The sequence below is a fragment of the Colletotrichum jinshuiense genome, chromosome 9 (genome assembly GCF_051148585.1).
Source record: "Colletotrichum jinshuiense chromosome 9, complete sequence".
Lineage (NCBI taxonomy): Eukaryota > Fungi > Ascomycota > Sordariomycetes > Glomerellales > Glomerellaceae > Colletotrichum > Colletotrichum jinshuiense.
In genome coordinates, this window is record NC_139316.1 from 3,718,280 (window position 1) to 3,737,626 (window position 19,347).

Sequence of the window (19,347 nt, forward strand, 5' to 3'; positions counted from 1 at the left end):
CGTATGAATTCCTATCTCTTGAAGCGTGCCAATCTGAGCAGTTTTCCACGTCCACAACATTAACAGAGTTGCGGAAGCGCTTTCTAGGATCCTTTGTCTTTTCAAACTTTCCTGTAGTCCGCTCTCCCACCGGAATAAGGATTTGTACAGTCTGAATGATGATCTTGATGCAACCGAGTAGCTGGAGATGTTCCACGTGGGAATTCAAGTCTTCCAAACGAATTGCAACGTTCTCGAAAATTGGCAACGCTGGCTTGTAAAGCATACATGGCCCAACAATCCAATCATCTGGTAGGCTTCCAATGATAAGGGTATCTTTCGACGTGACCCAGGATGCTCGTCTTACTGGCCACTTCCAGTAGAAATATTTCGAGCCATCAAAGACTTCGTGCATCAGAGGCCTGATGGCAAACCAGGCTTCACGGCAAGCTAAGGCTGGGGCAGGAACTGGGAGGCGGCGGTTCCAGCATGTTCGCTCAGGTGCCATGTTGCTTACATGGATAGTACGGCTTGGAAGAGCTAGTTGCCAAATATTTAAGCGAATTTCGGGAGGCAGAGCGGTAAATTTGCTGAAAGATGGAGATTTTGTCGCGTCCGTCGTTGGTCGACTTTTGTTGACACAGTTCCACAGGCCAGACAGGAACGCGATATCGCGGGAGGGGTTCCCGCTTATGATGATGTTGGCAAGAAGTCCTTCCAAAACAGCGTGTGGCTCCCGCAATGGTCTACCATGGGAAGGATTCGTGATTGCGATGTTGGCAAAAGGTTCCTCTATGATGGTATTTGGCTCTCGTAATGTCTTATAACAGGAGGTGTTCCCACTTATGTCCATGTTGTCGAAGAGTTCCTCCAGATCGGTGTATGGCTCTCGCAATGGTGTTAATGGAGTTTTTACACCATGGTCAAACCAGGAATGTTCCAGGTGTGCGCATACCGATGCCATAGTAGTTTCGTGGTCTATCAGTCGTTCCTCGGGGTTTTTCTTCAATCTTTTACGAAGGAAATCAGGACTTTGTAAGTCTGAAGAAGAGAGGGTGGAGTGAAAATGCTTATTGAGGCAATCCACTTGAGGTTGAGAGAGTGTGCTCTTCGTTGGGAAGATTAAATACATTTGTCTAGAACGTCTGCCTAAATTTCCGACCTGGTCTGATACGTGTCCGATTAGGTTAAGCACGCATATACGAATTTACCCCTGGTCATTTTAGCGCCTGTCTCTTTGGGCCCACATCCGAATCGCCTACTTGGGAAAGTCGACGTTGAATACATGACTTGTGATAGAGGACAGCCGTCATTGACCAAGTTGACTGCTTTAGCCCCCGAGTTATACCTACTCAAGGACTACATATGTAAATCCAGTCCCATGCTAACGCAAGAGAGCAATACATGCAATAAATATTCCACGCATCTTCATGAGGTCGACTGTAGTGCGAGAAATGCTGTGTCGATACCTTTGCCTCATGATCGTCTTAGTTCTTCCCACAATTTCCACTTAACACCAACTTGTACCTTCTAATCAGCCTTATTCTCCTACTACCAAGTCAAGGGCTTTGACGACCAGTCGTATTTCCTCTTCCGTGTGGAGAGCAAGTAACACGCAAACATGCGTTATCCTAGAGTAGGTATGATATTCATGGCACCGATCAAATATACTTATCTGCATAATCCATATCACCACCCAGAATTGATGTGTACACGGCTGAAAAACGTATAGATGCATCTTACCTCGTAGAATGAACATATGCTAGAACTTGAGAACTTGGAGGAGTCAAACAAATAATCTCTCGAACGGCCGAGCATTCTTCCATCCTCAACATTCCTGTGAGAAAATTTTAGATTATTGATTTCCCACTGCTTGAAGTCAGTTTTTCATTCATGTCCCATTGTTTGCTATAAAAAAAAACATCAAAAGCCCCTACCTATTTGGGGCTTCACCTTTTCTTCAAAACCATTATTCAAGCCTATAAGATGTGGGCGTTGCTAAGATGCTGTCTTGTGTCTTTCATTCAATCTCTAATATGCTTACGTCCTCAGATGCCTGTATATGATTACTTTTCGCTCCGTCGCTATATCCTTTTGAAACGGGTACTCATCTGGAATACTCTTCGCCTGGTCATAAAAACTCTCAAACTCCCAAACTCCCAAACGTACACCTGCAAGGCCTGATCATTGCCTACTTGTTCTCTTCTGAATTTATTTTATAGTCGTGCCAAAAAACGAAACCTTGCTCACTGACCATGACACGACATCAAAAGAATGGAGAATCTCTTACGAATGATTCTGCAAGTCTATGAGTAAAATATCCATCGTTGAGCTGGGAGGCAAGAGAAAGCCAGAGGACGAAATATGCCTGCCTCCGGCGTTGATTTGTTGCTCGTGAGCAATTTGTTTGTGTTGACAGTCATATATATTAAGATGTTGGTATAATTAGAACTTTTTTCGTGAAGGACTCACCTTAATACTTGCACCCGGAAATCCTCAGTCCGACACTAGCCTGGTTGGGTCAGACTTTTCGTGGATAAGGTTCCTCGCAGTATGTTCAAGCAACAGAGAGCCCAATATCAATTGCATATTTATCTGCCATAGACCCCGTGGCTCTCACATGACTGAGCTCTTGAAATGCTTGACGGCCTCTGGATGCTAGATGAGTGTGGTTCAGGAGTCTTATCATCAGCCTTGTCTGTGGACAAATGAAACTACGACCCTTCGCAGTATTGGCTTGTTTGTGGGAGGTTTGGATGTGATCGGAAGTTAACACATCATGGTTATCTCCGGCTCCAGTTTGGTGCCAACTTTCGAGCACACTAGCCACATGCGAATACTCAGCTCTCAACAAGATATCCACTTCCTGCATGTTGCCTGCATGTTGCCTGCATGTTGCCTGCATGGCCTAGTCCGACGGACTCGCGAAAGGGTCGGATGCCGAGTGCATGAAGATTTTGCCCACAAATTCTTGTTGTCCGTCTCGCCCCGAGGGTCAAGTCGGCAGTCTCAAGCTGCGACTTGGAGTGCTGCGGCATGGTACTTAAATCAGGTTGAGGCACATAGGTGATACCCAGACCACACCTGCTTACTATGTAATACTTGGGGGACAATATACCAGAAGCTATTTTAATATGCAAAAGATCAAGTGTGGTTGCAGTATTGGTCAATTGACGAGTCAGGGCCGGAAGGTTGGCCACTGTTCCGGTTAGCCTCACAACCCTGTCCTGGTTCCCCTGATTTACGCGATAGGCTTTGACCAGGGGTTCGTTTCGGGAAGATGGAGAATTAGTCCCAAAAGGGACCCCTCGTTGGAGGCGAGTCATTTTTCCCTGCAATAGGGTGCCTTCTCCGTACCCGCTTCAGATGACGAAAAAGAAACCACAAGCAACCTCAACACACGGAGCTGAGATACCCAGCATATGGTGGGGTGGGGGTGTTTGAGACGCTAGCTGGGCATCAAAAACGTGGCGTCCCCCGTCTGAGCTTGAAGAGAGGAAAGCTCGGCCCTCTTCATCGGTTCTTGCTACTCGCCATGTATGGATGACGTCGCGACGTAAGTGGCAGTCGTGATGGTATTCCAACTCCCATCAGCTGTCGATGCAGACGCCGTTGCGGTCATATGTTATTCATTTGTCTGCTTCTTCGCCAATGTATTGTTGGTGTGGCTTCTCTGGACACACAATGACAGAACAAGCTGTACGTCTCTCCCATCCTTCCATCTATCATCATGCCTAGCCACGGGATAGACTACGTTGTTGCGCATTGGTGGCCACGATAGTTGACATCAGTCTTGAAACAGATATTGCTTGCATTGCATATGCCACCCTCATCATCACGATGACCAGCATTTCTCAGCAATTCTACGACTACGCATATTGGGTGGACATCATGACAGACCAGTTCTACTATGCGAGAGAGAATGCAAACAACGCGGAGGTTCAATATTACAAAGGATCCCGGGGTGTCAAGCTCATCCTGAGTTACGTTCGTATGTACACGACTTCGCCTCTGTTTCCGATAGCTATGACATGCTACGGTCACTCTACCAGACGCAGTTACTAAAACTTGTCACAGGCATTTATGGATACATCATTGCATCGACATTCGTTTTCTTTTTGTGAGTCAACTTACTGGCCCAACCGAGTACCATCCACAAGTTTCTGACTTGTTATAGTGCCTTATCACTAGCTGCTAGTGTGTATGGCTGGTTTGCGACAACGCCAAGGACGACGCATACTATTTCCATCGTGGGGAGAATCCTGCCAATCGTGCTCACCAGCATTAGCGTCAGCCTGATGCACTCCCCGCCTGCGCAAAACTCCTTTGTAGTATACATGTTTGTCGCCAATACACAATGTAAGTTATGCCATCTATCGGCCTACCTCTGGAGAAAGCGATCGGCAAGCTAACTCACCAATAGTCGTGCTCAGTCTATTGGGCAGCGCCATACTACTCCTCATGATACTGATCAGATATGTCCACTCACGACGGAATCTTCAGACTTGGAACGTTCTCTACGGGAACGTTGATTCGTCGCTACCAAGCACCAATGAGGGGAGCAACAAGGCGCGGTCTGCCTGGCTTGGCAGTGGCTCAAGCCGTGGCGGACGTAGCAGAGCATACAGTGGCGCTGGCACCAACAAAACGTATGACAGCTGGCTCGTCATTCGTCTCTCCATTGCTTTTGCAGTTCTTTGGTGGGTCACTGACACGTCCCTTTCGATGCGAGAAACTCATGAGATTCTAACTTCGACCGCAGTGTCTTTGAATATACCAACGTTATACCGCGTTTTGCCGCAGCAAGCCACACCATCGACACCGCGGATGACTTGCACCCTGATCTCAGTGTTAAACGGGCGCGGTCAAGCGTTCGAGGTTATGTTTCCGGCGTCACGCCGAGCCTAGTTGCATTTCTTGTCTTTGGAACGACGAAGACGTTCCAGCGCAAGATTTACGCTACCTTTGTGCCTAAAAGGTTTCAAAGAAAAAACAGGCAAAAGCGAAACCTGTCAATTTCCTTTGGAAATTCGGCTCCGTCGCCACCGACCATGCCGGCCCAACGGCCTCATCAAGTTGACGAATTCTCGTTGACAGACATGAGCCCAAAGTTTCCCCAGAGCGGTAATTACAGCCCTCGATTCCCACCCAATGGAAGCTTGAGCCCAAGACTGCCTTATGGACAGCAATCAAGTTATCCATCACCACAGCTCGGTACCCCAAGGTTCCCGCCGGGTCAGGCTTATACAACATTAGGCCACATGAGCCCCGGATTGAGTGTCCATACCCCTCGGACAATGAGCCCAGGACCTAGTCCGAGTTTGCATTCGAAGTTCTCCAGTTACGGAAGGCCGGAAGTTATGGACAAGACACTTCTAAGACCGCCGCACGACTAAAATGTCGTCATTTGGGAAACGGAAAGTAAAACAAGGAGGATAAGGCGTTTGAAGATGGATTATTGGCATTTGGTTCAGGCTCCCACGTATAATGGCCTGATTATAGAGGATCTATTATCGATACATATACCCTTTATTTTGTATTAGCAAACAATAAATGACTGCATGAGGATGCGCGTAAAAAAGGCACGAGAAGGTTCTATTGCAACTTTGGGAATACAATGTGAGCTCTGACTATGACTAGTTTTAGCTGAGTTGAAAAAGAAGGGCAGAAAGTACAATATTGTAGGTAGCATCGATATCTGATCGCCTTGCACGAGACCTTTTGGCACCGCCACTGGCCTTGTGATAATATCACCTATTTCCATTAACTAGTATCAATCTCTACTACACATGAAATAAATGACATGACGGCTCGAAGTAGAAGCATGCGCCATTTTGGTCCTCTGAATTCATCTCCAGCTCCATACAACTAGTTTACTTTACATAAGCGCCGCTCATGTACCAATGTTTTGCGGTGGTAATAACGTCCAGAGCTTAGCATTGGCTTTAAAGCTTTTGTGATGAATGAGTTTTAATCAACTGCAGGACAAATTTGACAGCAACTTTGAGAATGGCAGGTGAAATTGAGGAGGTGAGGGGTCTTAAAGGGCCATAGTATTTGTAGCTTAGAGGTGTCTGTTTGTTTTCTGTAAAGCAGTTGCAGGGAGAATTCCATCTCTCAGGCAAGGCGGCGCCTGTGTAAGCGGCAGATGAAAACCGATCTTGAAGTACTGGCGTCTTTGGGCAAGGGGTAGGCAGTGTGCTGATACTCTGTACACTGTATTGGCTTGTTTCCTGTGAATAAATGCCAATTTGACAACAAAAGGAACAATAACAAATGCACTTGCTCAATATACCGCAACAACGAGATAAAGATAAGCAGGGGAGGGAGTGAAAAGATTGCATCTAGGCCATATAGTACGATGCCCCTTAACGTATGCAACTAATTGTAATATGGTTGCTTGCTTTTTTCTGCAATCCCCTCGCGTGCCACTCCGCCCCCTTTTTATTACCGCAAATTGTGGAATTCAACGGCTTCCCCCTCGTCTCCAGCGACGCCTTCAGGAGCAGCGCAAAAGTGGACCGTGGGCCATGGCACTAACATAGTCCCATGAGGCTCAACTCGACGGGGATGTTCGCCTTCAATACCAATTCAACGCCCGTGAAGGCGCCGGCACTGAACCCAGCCAGCTTACTACCGTCGCCCACAAGCCCGCGAAACCCATCCGATCTCGCGGACCTCGCAGCCGCCATCGCCAGATTGAGACAGAACAGGAGTGAACTCGCATTTCCCAGCTGCAATTTGGACACTCTTCGCGGTGTTATTGCTGAGGTAGATGTACTCCTTAATGAAGTAAACGCCCAGACCGTCAGGTATCGTAAGGCTCAGAACACAAAGGCAAGGGTGATCCTGTCAAGTCTCGAGAATAAGCTGCTCCAGCGCCGCACTGCCGCCCAAGACGTCATCATCGCCCTCGCCCATCACCAACTCAGGAAAGCCCGTCTCCTGGATCTCCCGCCGGAAATACTAGTCAACGTGTTTACCTATATCGCGTGCGGAAAATCTCCACTGCGTATCGACGGAGACGATCACGTATCCTCCAAGAACCAAGACCGGGAGCGAGACATCGAGACAATCAAGGCCCTCCGTCTCACCTGCCATCTCATTCATGATTTGGCCTCTCATCTGCTCTTGCGCTCCATCACAGTTTCCATGAACCCAGTTTCCCTCGACCGCCTGGGGTTTGTATCCAACCACGCTTGCTTCTCGCAGTCCATCCGATGTGTTCGTGTCAATCTGGCATTCCATGCCAGCGCACTCGCCAACAACCTTGAACTCTTTGAGCAATACCAGAAAGACCAAATTGAGCAAAGACTGACCGAAGCGGGCGGATATCGACACGAAGTGCCTCCTCAAGAACGGTCCCTCTTGGCGCGGCTCCGTTTTGAGAGGTTTGGTGTTTACCAGAATGACATCTTGCGAGAGAAGTTCAAGAGGCTCGTTACCAAAGCACACAAAGAGTACTGGTCACTTTGGGAAGAAGAAAAGCGCGCGCGCCATCAGACGTGGGCGCTGAAGGCGTACGAGCGCACTGACGATGCGTTCGCAGAAGCCGTCGCCTCTGCAATGGCACGAATGCCCAATGCGACTAGGTTGGAGATGTCTGATCTAGACATCAAGCTGAACTGGAAGGAAAACTACGAAAAGGGGAAGAGAAACAAGCACATTGACGAGAAGACCGGGCTTTGGCGGTTCATGGTCTCATCGATGCGTTGGGAGAAGGCGAACACGAATATACGTCAGTGGGGGAGCCCACCGGTCGAAGTTTTGCTGAAGCTTCCTCTAGCCCTCTCCAGACGTGGTGTTCGGCTTACAAGACTCGCTGTCGATGTAACCCACTGCAGAGTACACTACTACGCAATGATAAAGCCCACCAAGAAAGATGCTGAGGAGCTTGCCAAGCTAGTACGGGATATCAGGGCCCTGGAATTCTCGTTCGCACCTAAACGCCACGACGTCCACCCAGGTCAAGAATCTGGCGAACGATGGTATGAATATCTGACACAAATTGCTGCCTATCTCAACGCTCTTTTGTCAACATCGCATCTCGAGAAGCTTTGTATAAATACACAGTCTTTTTTTGAGCATAAGCATGAAGGGAATCCTTTGTTAGCCTTCCTTACAACCCGTGCCTGGCCAAGGCTTGAGCGACTAGAACTTGGCCACGCTACGGTTCCACTTGCCCTTCTGGAAAGCATATTGGGCGAACGCCGCCATCCTCTAACATTGCGGTTGGAGAACGTCCAGTTTCAACAGGGAACCTGGAGTGAAACTCTAGATATGCTCCACGCCAAAGCCGACCCGAAGCGATGCCGGTTGGGCGGTGGCAGATGCGCGCCCGTCTTCGTCGAGGACTTGGTCTCCCCGGCCGGAGGTGATGTTCGGGATCATCGCGCCATCTTTGGCGAAGGGGATCTTTATAAAAACGCATCCATTGCTCCGGCGGTAGCTTATGCTAGGCGATTATTGTTGAATAATCCTATGGTAGTTCCGCCTTCACCACCGCAGCCACCATCACCACCACCATCACCACCACCATTAGCGTTTCACGCCCCTCGAAGAAAGAAAACGAGAAGGAGAAGGAATCATACAGTAGGACATGGAGCAATGGAGAGAAGACAGGGTCGGTAAATAGACCTAACTTGGGGGTACAATGATATTCATCTTCGTATGCCCGACAATGAAGCTCGGCATTAGCTGTGTTTCCTACAACCTCAGAACCCTGTGATTGGGGCGATTTAGCAAGAATCTTCATCTATGATGCTATCTATTTTCCTAATTCTAGCTCTGCAGGGAACTTTTTATTGCAGCTAGATGCATTTCGGTCGGCATCCTTGTCCATCGGCCGGCAACACGGCATGGATCCACCACAAGTTGGGCATGTGACTCAACTCTGGACATTTCAAAATGTCCGAATTGGTCCGTCTGAGACAGAGGAACCATCAACACATCACCCCACGCTCGAAAGGCTTAGTCGCTAGCCGCTGAACAAGGGCCACTTCTCGGGTTCGAACACGTTGTCCTTCTTCATCATCCCTATCAGCGCAAGACATCGGTCCCGGCCTCAAAAAGTGGCATTGATATTGCAGATGTATGAAGCACAATAAATACCCAGCGGCTCAGAAGGAGAAAGGCCGTCTTCTACAAGAAAAAACCTCGATACCGCTGTCAATCTTTGAATTGTTGAAGCATCCTTTTCTAAGCTTACTTTTCTGTCTGTTAAAGATCATGACCAAGGCTTATGACGTTATCATTGCTGGAGCAGGCCCCGTAGGCCTTCTCCTGGCTTGCGAACTCAGTCTTGCACGCACTTCCGTCCTTGTCCTCGAGCGCGACCCAAGCCCCGAGTCGCCCTGGAAAGGTAAGGTGCTCGGCTTTCGAGGGTTGCAAACATCATCAAACGAAGCCTTTTACCGACGCGGGCTTCTTCAAAAGTTTTTCGACGATTCTGAGCGGCCCAATGCTCCACCAAAAGGTCCCAGGATTCAGTTCGGTGGTCATTTTGCTGGCATTCCGCTCAATGCAAATAAGATCGACCTGAATCGCTGGAAGTACAAGCTCCCCGGGCCGACCTTGATGCCCGGCCCCACGACCATCGAGAAAACCGAGACAATTTTGACCGAGCACGCTGAGAGCCTGGGCGTTGAGATAATCCGGGGGCATGCCTTCGACAGCATCCTCGCGGAAGATGAAAATGGCATCACGGTGGGAACTGGAGAAAACGGGCAATCTTTTCGTGGCCGATGGCTCGTTGGTTGCGACGGCGGACGAAGCACAATCCGCAAGGCCGCTGGGTTCGAGTTCACCGGGACGGAGGCAACCCTCACCGGCTATGCACTCCACTGTGATGTGGACCATCCCGAGAGACTGCAGAAGGGCTTCGTTTTGACCGACAATGGCATGTACATCTCTACACCGATGGGAGCGCTGCATTTGTTAGACTTCGACGGTGGAGCGGGCCAGAAGAATGAGTTTTCACAGGGCCGCATGCAGGACGTACTCAATCGCATTACTGGCAAGACAGACGTCCAGATCACCAAGATCCATCTCGCTTCCGCCTGGACCGACCGCTCGAAACAGGTGACAACATACCGCAAAGGACGAGTTCTCCTCGCGGGCGACGCCGCCCACATTCACCCGCCGCTCGGGGCCCAAGGCATGAATGCCGGCCTGGGCGATGCCATGAACCTGGGCTGGAAGCTGGCTGCCACTATTCGAATGGAGCAGAGCCAGTTTCACAAAGCCGATTTCAGTCTTCTTGACACGTACGAAAAAGAGCGTCATCCAGTCGGGGCGGCTGTGCTTGATTGGAATAGGGCGCAAGTCGCGACGTTGCAACCCACGCCGACTGGGCGGGCAGTTAAGGCACTCATGAAAGACCTGATCAACACCGATGATGGCGTCAATCATTTTATTGACCGTGTATGGGGGCTTTCTCAACGCTATACATTGGGTACAGACCTACATCCGCTTGTTGGATATAGTGTGCCAGACTTCACCTTTAAAGATGGTACGAAGTTGGGTCCCAAGCTGGAAGCCGGCAGGGGATTGCTCGTCAGCTTTGAGGACAAAAATGACTTGAAGGAGACAGTATCCAGCGGAAGATACGATGGAATGATAGAATACTTGGGCCAAGATGTGGAGGACAGGTTGGGACTCGGTGCTGTTCTAATACGACCTGATGGGTTCGTTGCGTGGGTGTCAAAGGACAATGAGGAGCCTGATATTGGCGAGTTGGAAACTGCGCTGAAGACATGGTTCGACTTTTAGATCCAGGTCATATTTTAATAATGTGAGATAATTGAATAGCAGGTATTCCCCTTTACTCTATTCAATGGTCAAAAAGTGCCTCGACCTTGGCTTATAGGGTGTCTTAGGAGACACTCTTCTCTGTGACAGCACCGTGTGCTTTGAGCCAAGTAGTCCGTAATATGTAAATGCCTATCAGCAGTTCCTACCTGGTAACCAGGCACCAGCTAGTCTCCTTCTGCTGGCATGTTACGCTAGTCCTGGTGTAACCCTGGCATGTCTCTCAGAACAAACTCGATTTAGAACCCCCTTGCAAGGGGCAACGAACAATGCATTTATCAACGATAAAGGTACGTATACCGCTGACTTTCCAGGTTAAGTAAACTTTATGGTAGTGCGTACATATCTTCTGGTTGATTCCCATAAACCTACAGCTAAGCATCCCTTACAATAGGCATATTCTTAGTGAGCTCTCATGAGACCATACCCTCCTCATATTCTCATCGTCCCAGACCCAGATAAATACAAAGCTTGATAGGCTATATTCCGCAGGATGTCGTAATAAGTGGATTAATTTAATTTACCTTTAGAGTATCTCTCTGCGACGAAAGAGCGACATCTGTGTATTCTGTCTGAACTTGGGGCTTGGCAGTGCTGCGAACAAGGCTGGTAGAATGAATGCTTTGCAGTCCGCTTTTGTTTTGCCTGGATGGGACTGTGTCGTTGGGGGAAAAGACATCGTATATCTCGGTCTCTGCAGAGCATGAGAAGTTCGTGGTGGACCAATAGGGAGTATATCAAACAGAGAATGCTTCCGTAAGTAGCACACTGACAGAACCAGATGGAATAGACACTGGCTATGGAATTAGCCGTTCAGAGATACGGGAAATTGAGGTATGATTCTCACTGTGTAGCACAAAAACCTCGCCTGGTGGGTATGCTGTAGGCAAACTTGGTCTCTCGGTATTCAGTGCAGAAAACATTTTCACTTCGTAGCCACGGATGATTTTTATGAAGACTCTTAGCTCCGGCCCAAACCTAAATTCTACACGATGATTCAGTTTATTATTCCATAACAGCTTGAACAAAGTCAAGGTTTGATTGTCACGTGGGGTGATGATCGCGGTACGATTCCTAGCGTCTATAGCCTTTCGAGCATCTGTCTTGTTCCAGTAGACCAAGGGAAGCTAGATAGTGATTTTGAGTGGGATTATTATGCGTCATTGTTCTTTCATCGTTTAAACGTAGAATATTTATACTTATCCCGCTGTTTAAAGCTTAGTATTTTCAATGCTGTCGGCTCCTTACCACCGAGCCACTCGGACTACCAACTGCATTACGTGCGGTTGCAAGGTACAGCTGTGCCAATTTAAGGATAACCAGCCCATTACAGCGACACATAGATGACGAATCCCTTCCAGGTATGCGTGAATCGTGACTGGTGTTATCACTTAGTGTAGAACAACCAAGTTTTGGCAACACAGGCAGGTGACAGTTGTGTTGTGGCAGTGGAAAGGGCGGGAAGCAGAATCATGAACCCTTTGAGGTGACGACTCTACAATGGCATGAGTTCAATTAAGATATATTACGATTTATAGTGTAACTACTATACTGAATTTTGGAGAGATGAAATCAAACTGGTTCACGTAAGCCGCCCAAGGCAGTTCGACTATACAGTCCATTTTGCCTGAATTTGAGATTACGCGGGCCAGGAAGGCTGCTCCGACGATCAAGACCTACCGCATTCATGCTCTATTGTATTTCTGCCTCTTGAAATCTTTAATTAGCCTGGTCCAACATCTGACTAACCCGTCCGGCTCGCCTCAAACCATATTCACGCGGAGCCAACGCCTCTTTTACAATAGCCACGATGTTTGCCTAAATAGTGGCAGATCCGCAAGCCTTCGAAGCCATTTTAGACTCACATTCCATGTCGTATGACAATCCAGTTTGCCTTGGCGTCGTCAATACTCTCGTGAAAGCTGGCAATTGCCCGAAAACGACCGGCCGAGAACCCCGCATGGAGATGCGATCTTCCAGCGCGCCCGTCAGCATTCTCCCCTTTGGGATAGACCATGGCAACAGCCGAGAAACTTTAAAGGGGGAAACGGGCGACGATGCCATCAGTGGTGACACTAGCACACCGGTAAGTGTTTTCTCGATCGTGTTGCGCGGTGGTGTTTCCATTTTTGGAAACACGACGGTTGTCCTCCCTTGGGTATGGTAAGACATCCAGACACGAGGGCACAACCTGATTTACCTCGCGAAAGAAAAAGGGGCTCGGATGGACCCCATATTATTCCCCCATATGGCATTGATGCGTTCCTGGACCGCACTGGAATTCCGTATATATGAGAGACCAAGACAGCCCATAACACTGCATTCCTCGCCGACACCACAACCATCTCCTTTATCAACAACCAAACGAACGGTCTGCACCGCTTCTCAACTTCGAAATTTCCCGCTGCTCTGCATCCTTTCTTCGGTGGTCCGGCTTCACCATACCGTACATACAGTCACGATGCTCATCTATCGTGCCCTTGCTATCCTCGGCGCATCGTCCCTCGCCGCCGCAACATCCTCCATCACAGCATCACCGCCCAACAGGTCAACGGGCTCCATCCCCCTCAAGACCGGGATCCCACCGCCCACGACCCTCGTCTCGGTAACACAAACCTCCACCTCATCTTCTTCATCCACTCCGACAACGTCTTCGTCGACGTCCTCGGCGTCTGCGTCGACAGTCACAAGCCGGGCACCCCCCACTACGGTCACCGTCACCCTCGAGCCGAGCAAGCCCAACACGTACGAAGAGTGCGGCGGCTTACGCGCGACGCCGAAGCCGTGCCCCGCCAGCTTCGTCTGCATCGACGACCCGTTCCGCAAGGGCTGCGGCATGGCGTGCGACCAACCGGGTATCTGTGTGGTGCCCAGCGCCTGCGGCGGCATCGCGAACATCAAGTGCCCCGCGGGGAAGTACTGCGTCGACGATCCCAGGGATGACTGCCACCCCAAAACCGGCGGCGCCGACTGTGGCGGTATTTGCGTTTGATCCACGCGTTGTCGCCTGGCGAAATGGTTGATGAGAGGTATGGAAAGGCGTGGAATCTCCCGAAATTGTCGACCCGTATCGCAGGGTTTGGCGTTGGTGTAAACGACCGGTCTTTCTTTTGTGTTAATATTTTCTTTGTTACTCTGTTGGACAATGGGCTGTCGTAATTTGGATGTCGCCCAGTGGAAACGTTGGAATCGGCGGGAACGGCTTGGAGGACAATGCAGTCCCTGGTGTCTGGTTCGGTGAGGCTCGGTATGGTTCGGTGAAGGGCAGGCCTGTTGAACAGGAAGGGAAGTCACAAGCCGTGAACAACGGAAGGTCCCCGTTCCCGTTCTGGCAGTGCGGGTTGTTCCTTCCTGTTCAATGAGCTTTTTTTGATAGGCTACTTATTACTGGCTTCTGATATGTTGTCGCAGCCAAACAGAAAATCAACTTTTTCATCACGTCCACATCACCTCTGAGGCTATCTCCCCTCTCCTGCGGTTATCGTTGGTCCACTGTCCTGTCGATTCCGCAGGCTTCAAGCCCGTCCTCTTCCACCAGCTACCGCACATATTGCCACTGCTCAAGATGTGTCACATACTAACGATCATGCACATATGCGCACATCAAACAATAGAGACCGATCCTTGCAAGGATGCCACCTACACCTTTGGGGCCGACATCAAGACTTGCAACAAGACTACACGCGGCACCTACGAGGATATGAGATACTGCAAATCGAACTGCATCTACCGACTCTGTCATAGGTGCTGGGTCTGTCATAAGTGCGGATGCCCCAACCAGCGCCGCCCACGATGCGCCATCAAGCATTGCGGACATCGGATCTGCAAAGGCTGCAAGCCATGTGAGTTTTCCAGGACTTCTCATAGAGTGGCTATGAAACTGACACAGAGTAAAAGTGACTGGTCCCAAAAAGAAGGCATCGAAGCATAAGCACGAGCTGCCACCCAGGCTTTCCATCAGCACTTCACCCCTCAACGGTGCTTATCCATGGAGGCACCGAGATTCATCCCCGCGACCAAGGATACCGGTGTACGACCCTTCTGTTGGAGATTGGGTTTAGATTCAAGTGCTTGGTTGAGCGGAGTATTTGACAGAACACACCAGACGCAAAGGGTCACTTGGAGACCTTAGACGCAATGGCAGGAAAACGATATTAGACAGGGCCAGGATGGCCCGCATTCTATTGGGTTCTGTATTCTTTTATGGTCTAGCAGTCATGGCTCTATTGTAATGGCAGATAACGAGAAGAATGAAAGCAAGCTTGATCATTTGCCACCGGAGAAGGACACAACCGCCCACTTGCCGCTCCATGCCCACTTTCTAGAACCAGAGTCGCCGCCGCCGCCCTCGGTAGCGCGCAGCTTTTCGTCTTCGCCAGGCTGGAGACCAACGACAACATCGGCCTTGCAGGTGCGAAGAGCCAGGATGTTCAGGCCGGACCCAGGGCCAAGGTTCTGGAGGGCTTCTGTGAAAGGTGTCGCGGCGTCCCAGTCGGCCTAAACCCATGTCAGCAATGTCAAGGCGGAAGATGGATAGGTGGCTTACATCGCCGGTCAACTTGCGGTAGTTGAGATCACCCTTGAAGATGACGACCTCGCTGGCCTTGAGATCCTCGTAAAGGTCTTTGGCCTCGGTGGGCAGTTGCCAGAAGGGACCGGGGTGTGTCCAGAATCGGTTGGGTCTCAGGATGAGTTGTCCCTCAGCGTGGAACTGACTCCATTCCTGGAACAAAAAGGACAGGCTTGCCTCGTCGGTGCTTGACAGGGGCTCCGGTGTCTTGTTTTGGAGCTCCTCTTCTTCGGAGGGGGTCTCGTAAAACGACTTGGGGCTCGCGATGGCGCTGAGAAGCTGGGCAAAATCGCCCGGGAGGACGTCGGAAACGAACCAAGGGATCGACTTGGGATGCAGGACGACATGTGTCGCCAGACCAGCCGAGAGAAGGTATCCAGCAAGGATAAGGTCGACATACAGCTCAAAGCCGGCATTGTCGAGCACAATGTCGACGCGGCGTTCCGCCTTTCCATCGGCCTTGGCCTTCTTCAGAAGCTCGTACACGGCGGGGAGGTCGTTGGCAACGATGTTCTTCTCCGACGCCTTGCGAGCCTCAGAGCCCTGCAGCTTCTGAATGTCCTCGTACGTCAAGCTCGTCAGAAGCGACAGATCCGTCGCGTTACCCCAGAGGCAGATCTCGGACATCTCGGTGAAGAGGAGCTTCTCCGCCTCTGCGTCCTTTGACGCACCCTTGTTGTTCTTGAGCTGCTCGACCAGCTCCTTGTACTTGGAGGCAAGCTCGACCACGGCGGGGCGCGAGGAACGGAACGTGCTGATTTTTTGACGCGCAAAAACGTCGTAGTTCTTCCAGTGGGTGGACTGCTTGAAGTACGTGCTGATGCGTCTATCTTTATTCCATCAGCGCCGCCCTTGCATGTGTTTCAAGGGGCCTGGGTCGCGTGAATCTTACCTGAACAAGTAGCACTCGCTGTACAGCCAAGGCACATTGAGCCATGTTGGCGAGCCAAGATTCTTTAGGTCCTCATTGTAGATGCTGATATCAGGGTATCCATCGTCCTCAATCGGCCTGGCAGAGTCAGTAAGACTGTGTCTGGCAAGAAAACCATTGGTATGCGTCCGTACGTCAACGCTCGATCGTGTTGGACCTCGTATTTCAGCTTGGCGATCTGCTCGACAATCTTCTTGCCTTCGGTCTGCTTCTCGGGGTCTTCGGTCTTCAGGACGGATCGGTAGAGGTCGTCGATAGCCTGGGTCTTAATCGCAGTTGTCAGCAGGAGAATCGCATGAATGGAACAGTTCAGACGAACAATGATGACAGGCCAACGCTCGCGGGCAGTGACCCAGCCGAAGGAACGCTTGTCGCCGGTTGAATACGGAGCTGCAGTCGCGAGTTAGCTTGGCTTTTGCAGCGCTTGTTGGGGGTATGAAGCACCAGGCATCTTGGATACTACAGTATCTCTGAATGTACAGGTATGATTTGGGGAAGAACGAAGACCAGCAGGAATATTTTGCAGCTTCTTGTCTCAGACTTTAGCATCACCGCTTTCCTGCGACAAGCTGCCCTTTGTTGGTGGGGCACAAGGCGCGGGGCACGTCCCGTTACAGCCATAAATAGCCGCATGACGTAAGACCCCGTTTCGAATTAAAATAGTCGCATATCGGCTCTAAGTACCTAAAGGGGTTGACCTGCCGAATTCGATCTGCTCTGCGCCATTGCCCAATCATCGTCGACCTTCAACATTCGCCTTACCTTCACAAATGTTGTCCACTTCTACCACATCACGACCGCCGCAACATCACCTCCGGCACCCGTACCACCGCTTAACCATTTACATATTAGAATTTAATAGACTATTCCCAGTAAATACTCACAATCATCGTTGGTCTACAGTGAGAAACGAGCCATTGCTTAGCTTGTCTTCCTGAGCGGAAATCGAAATGCCGGCGCTATTGTATCTCTCGAGTGTGGCTCCCGCAGAATGCGCAACTGTAGGGCTTGACGACTTGGTAGTCGTTTCCATTCAATTTGATTTAGCTCTGGATTGCTTGGATGACGGTCTGGCGTCTTGTCTAATTATCTGGTCATCTCTTGCAATCTGGATCTGCTGACAAAATGAATGGAGACTCTTGAAGAGAGCACATCGATCGCAACGTCTTCAGACATTCGCATCCACCAACCAAACCCATGCTGCTCTAAATGTAGCATCATCCAACCATCTTCGATGGGATGTCACCACGAAACCTCGCCACGGACCGCTAGTCTACCCCGGCTGAAAGTTGAACCCCCATGATACTTAGCCGTAAACCCAATGTTTGCGGGAACCCCACGTTTCTACCCCGGCCTACCCGAAGTAGCCCCAGATGGAAACACGCATTGCGGGGAGGCCGAGAGACACTACATCGTACACAACACGTGGGCTCTTTGATATGCATGCAGTGCCTCAAGCCAGGTTCAACGGGTCATCAACAGCCGACACATTGACCAGCGGGTCTACCCGAGAGATACACCTGCATGAAAGCACCCCAAACCATCCCATAAGACATTGCCGATTGGCCATGGTTCTCGCAAGTATTCTCCAGAGGGACCCTACGACCCAGGACCCCGGGTTACCAGCCGATCAAATGCAGTTCACACTTGACTGGGAGATCTGTAGATCACACTGTCCGCTTTGGCGCTTTGGTACCATTGCATAACTACCCGGCAGGGACCGCGGCGTTGGAAAGTTTGGAGTGGGTCGAAAACAACATCAGACTGTATTCGGGTGACTTTCCTCCTCAGCAAAGAAAACCCGTGAAACCTGATATGACGCAATGTGGCATCGTGAATTTGACCTATTTCAAAGCCACTGAGCAGGTGCTGGCCGCTTCATGTTCTTCTTTTGTTGCATTGCTCTATTTTGTCTTCAACACAGGATCTGGATAGTTGATGCTCAGTACAGCGACGAGGCAGGTTATCCAAAAGCTGTCGTGATCCTGCGAGGCAAAAGAAGACCAGACAAGCGGGAATACCTCACACAGATGGACGTGTCCGGGGGAAACTGGAGCCCTATTCAGAGATGGTTTGATTTATTTATGGCTGGGAGTCTATGATCTTGATCAAGTGAGTTCATGCCGCATTATGAGGTGCGGCCGTGTGTAAAAGAATAGCCGGTCCCTGCTGGCATCGTCGACTGACACCGTCATCGGCCCTGCAATATAGTGTGTGCGCGATGAGAGACGCTCTGTCATCAGAAAAGTAAATTCTGACTATATCGGTTTTTACTGAGAACGCATGTAACCATACAACAATAGATCCAGCACCTCGAGGCCGACCATGGTACCAGAACAACTCGGTTATTCGGCAGCAAGGTGGAGAGCCGCAGGCCGTCGAATATCCGACCATCGGCTCTGAAGAGTTTGATTTCCAGCATTACCCTGAAGAATTTGATGTGCAAATTCCGATATTGATGACCTACGAGTTTTGCAGGAATTCGGAGACCGATATCGTGGGGCACTGCGCCTCCGACTTTGTCCGCAGGTGGGCAGCGATTCTGCAGGGCACCCCGCACCGAAAATTCGAGGGCCACCTGCGAAACAGGGCCCAGACGCAATGGTACCTAGCGGCGATGGGATCGGGCATATAATATAAAATTGATGCTGTCACGGGACGCCACCAACGTCCCAAAAATCAAGGAGTACGTGATACTAGCGGCAGAGTCAGCGGCCAGGTGGGCGGAGTGAACCCCGCGCTTGCTCGCGTACGAGGTTGAGTGACGCATCTCCCTCCTCATTGAAGTAATGCTGCAACTCGCCGGCCGGGCCCTGCCGACAGGAGATCACCTTGGCGATAGTAGTCCGGCCTGCAGATTATTGGTGCAGAAGAAAATTTCTGCACTCAAAAGGACCGGCGGAAGCCAACCCCGCGGGAACGAGGTCGGACACGCGACTAGTGTGGGACTCTTAGTCAAAATTCCAACGCGGCTCAGGGGTGCCATGACTCTTATTTCCCCAAAGTTCGGACCCAATAGCCATGTTGACGAGTCTGGAAGCATTGAGCGGTGGGCGGT

At 50.3% G+C, this 19,347-nt stretch overlaps 4 protein-coding genes across 4 annotated transcripts; 3 read left to right on the forward strand and 1 right to left on the reverse strand.

Moving 5' to 3' along the window:
• Positions 1–3,551: 3,551 nt before the first annotated feature.
• Positions 3,552–5,375, forward strand: EsH8_IX_000982 (uncharacterized protein; the record flags this gene model as incomplete). The annotated part of the gene is made up of 6 exons (XM_083267318.1): positions 3,552–3,678; positions 3,782–3,970; positions 4,057–4,099; positions 4,157–4,338; positions 4,403–4,679; positions 4,742–5,375. The coding sequence occupies 6 exons, from the start codon at positions 3,552–3,554 to the stop codon at positions 5,373–5,375; spliced, it is 1,452 nt and encodes a 483-aa protein (XP_083130883.1).
• A 3,832-nt stretch (positions 5,376–9,207) lies between these two features.
• EsH8_IX_000983 (uncharacterized protein) lies at positions 9,208–10,749 on the forward strand (the record flags this gene model as incomplete). Its single annotated transcript, XM_083267319.1, has 1 exon — positions 9,208–10,749. The coding sequence occupies one exon, from the start codon at positions 9,208–9,210 to the stop codon at positions 10,747–10,749; it is 1,542 nt and encodes a 513-aa protein (XP_083130884.1).
• Positions 10,750–13,249: 2,500 nt separating this feature from the next.
• On the forward strand, positions 13,250–13,780 carry EsH8_IX_000984 (uncharacterized protein; the record flags this gene model as incomplete). Its single annotated transcript, XM_083267320.1, has 1 exon — positions 13,250–13,780. The coding sequence occupies one exon, from the start codon at positions 13,250–13,252 to the stop codon at positions 13,778–13,780; it is 531 nt and encodes a 176-aa protein (XP_083130885.1).
• Positions 13,781–15,054: 1,274 nt separating this feature from the next.
• Positions 15,055–16,740, reverse strand: EsH8_IX_000985 (putative methyltransferase; the record flags this gene model as incomplete). Its single annotated transcript, XM_083267321.1, has 6 exons — positions 15,055–15,285; positions 15,335–16,184; positions 16,251–16,367; positions 16,424–16,554; positions 16,609–16,679; positions 16,734–16,740. 6 exons carry the CDS (start codon positions 16,738–16,740, stop codon positions 15,055–15,057), a joined length of 1,407 nt encoding a protein of 468 aa, XP_083130886.1.
• Between the last annotated feature and the right edge of the window lie 2,607 nt (positions 16,741–19,347).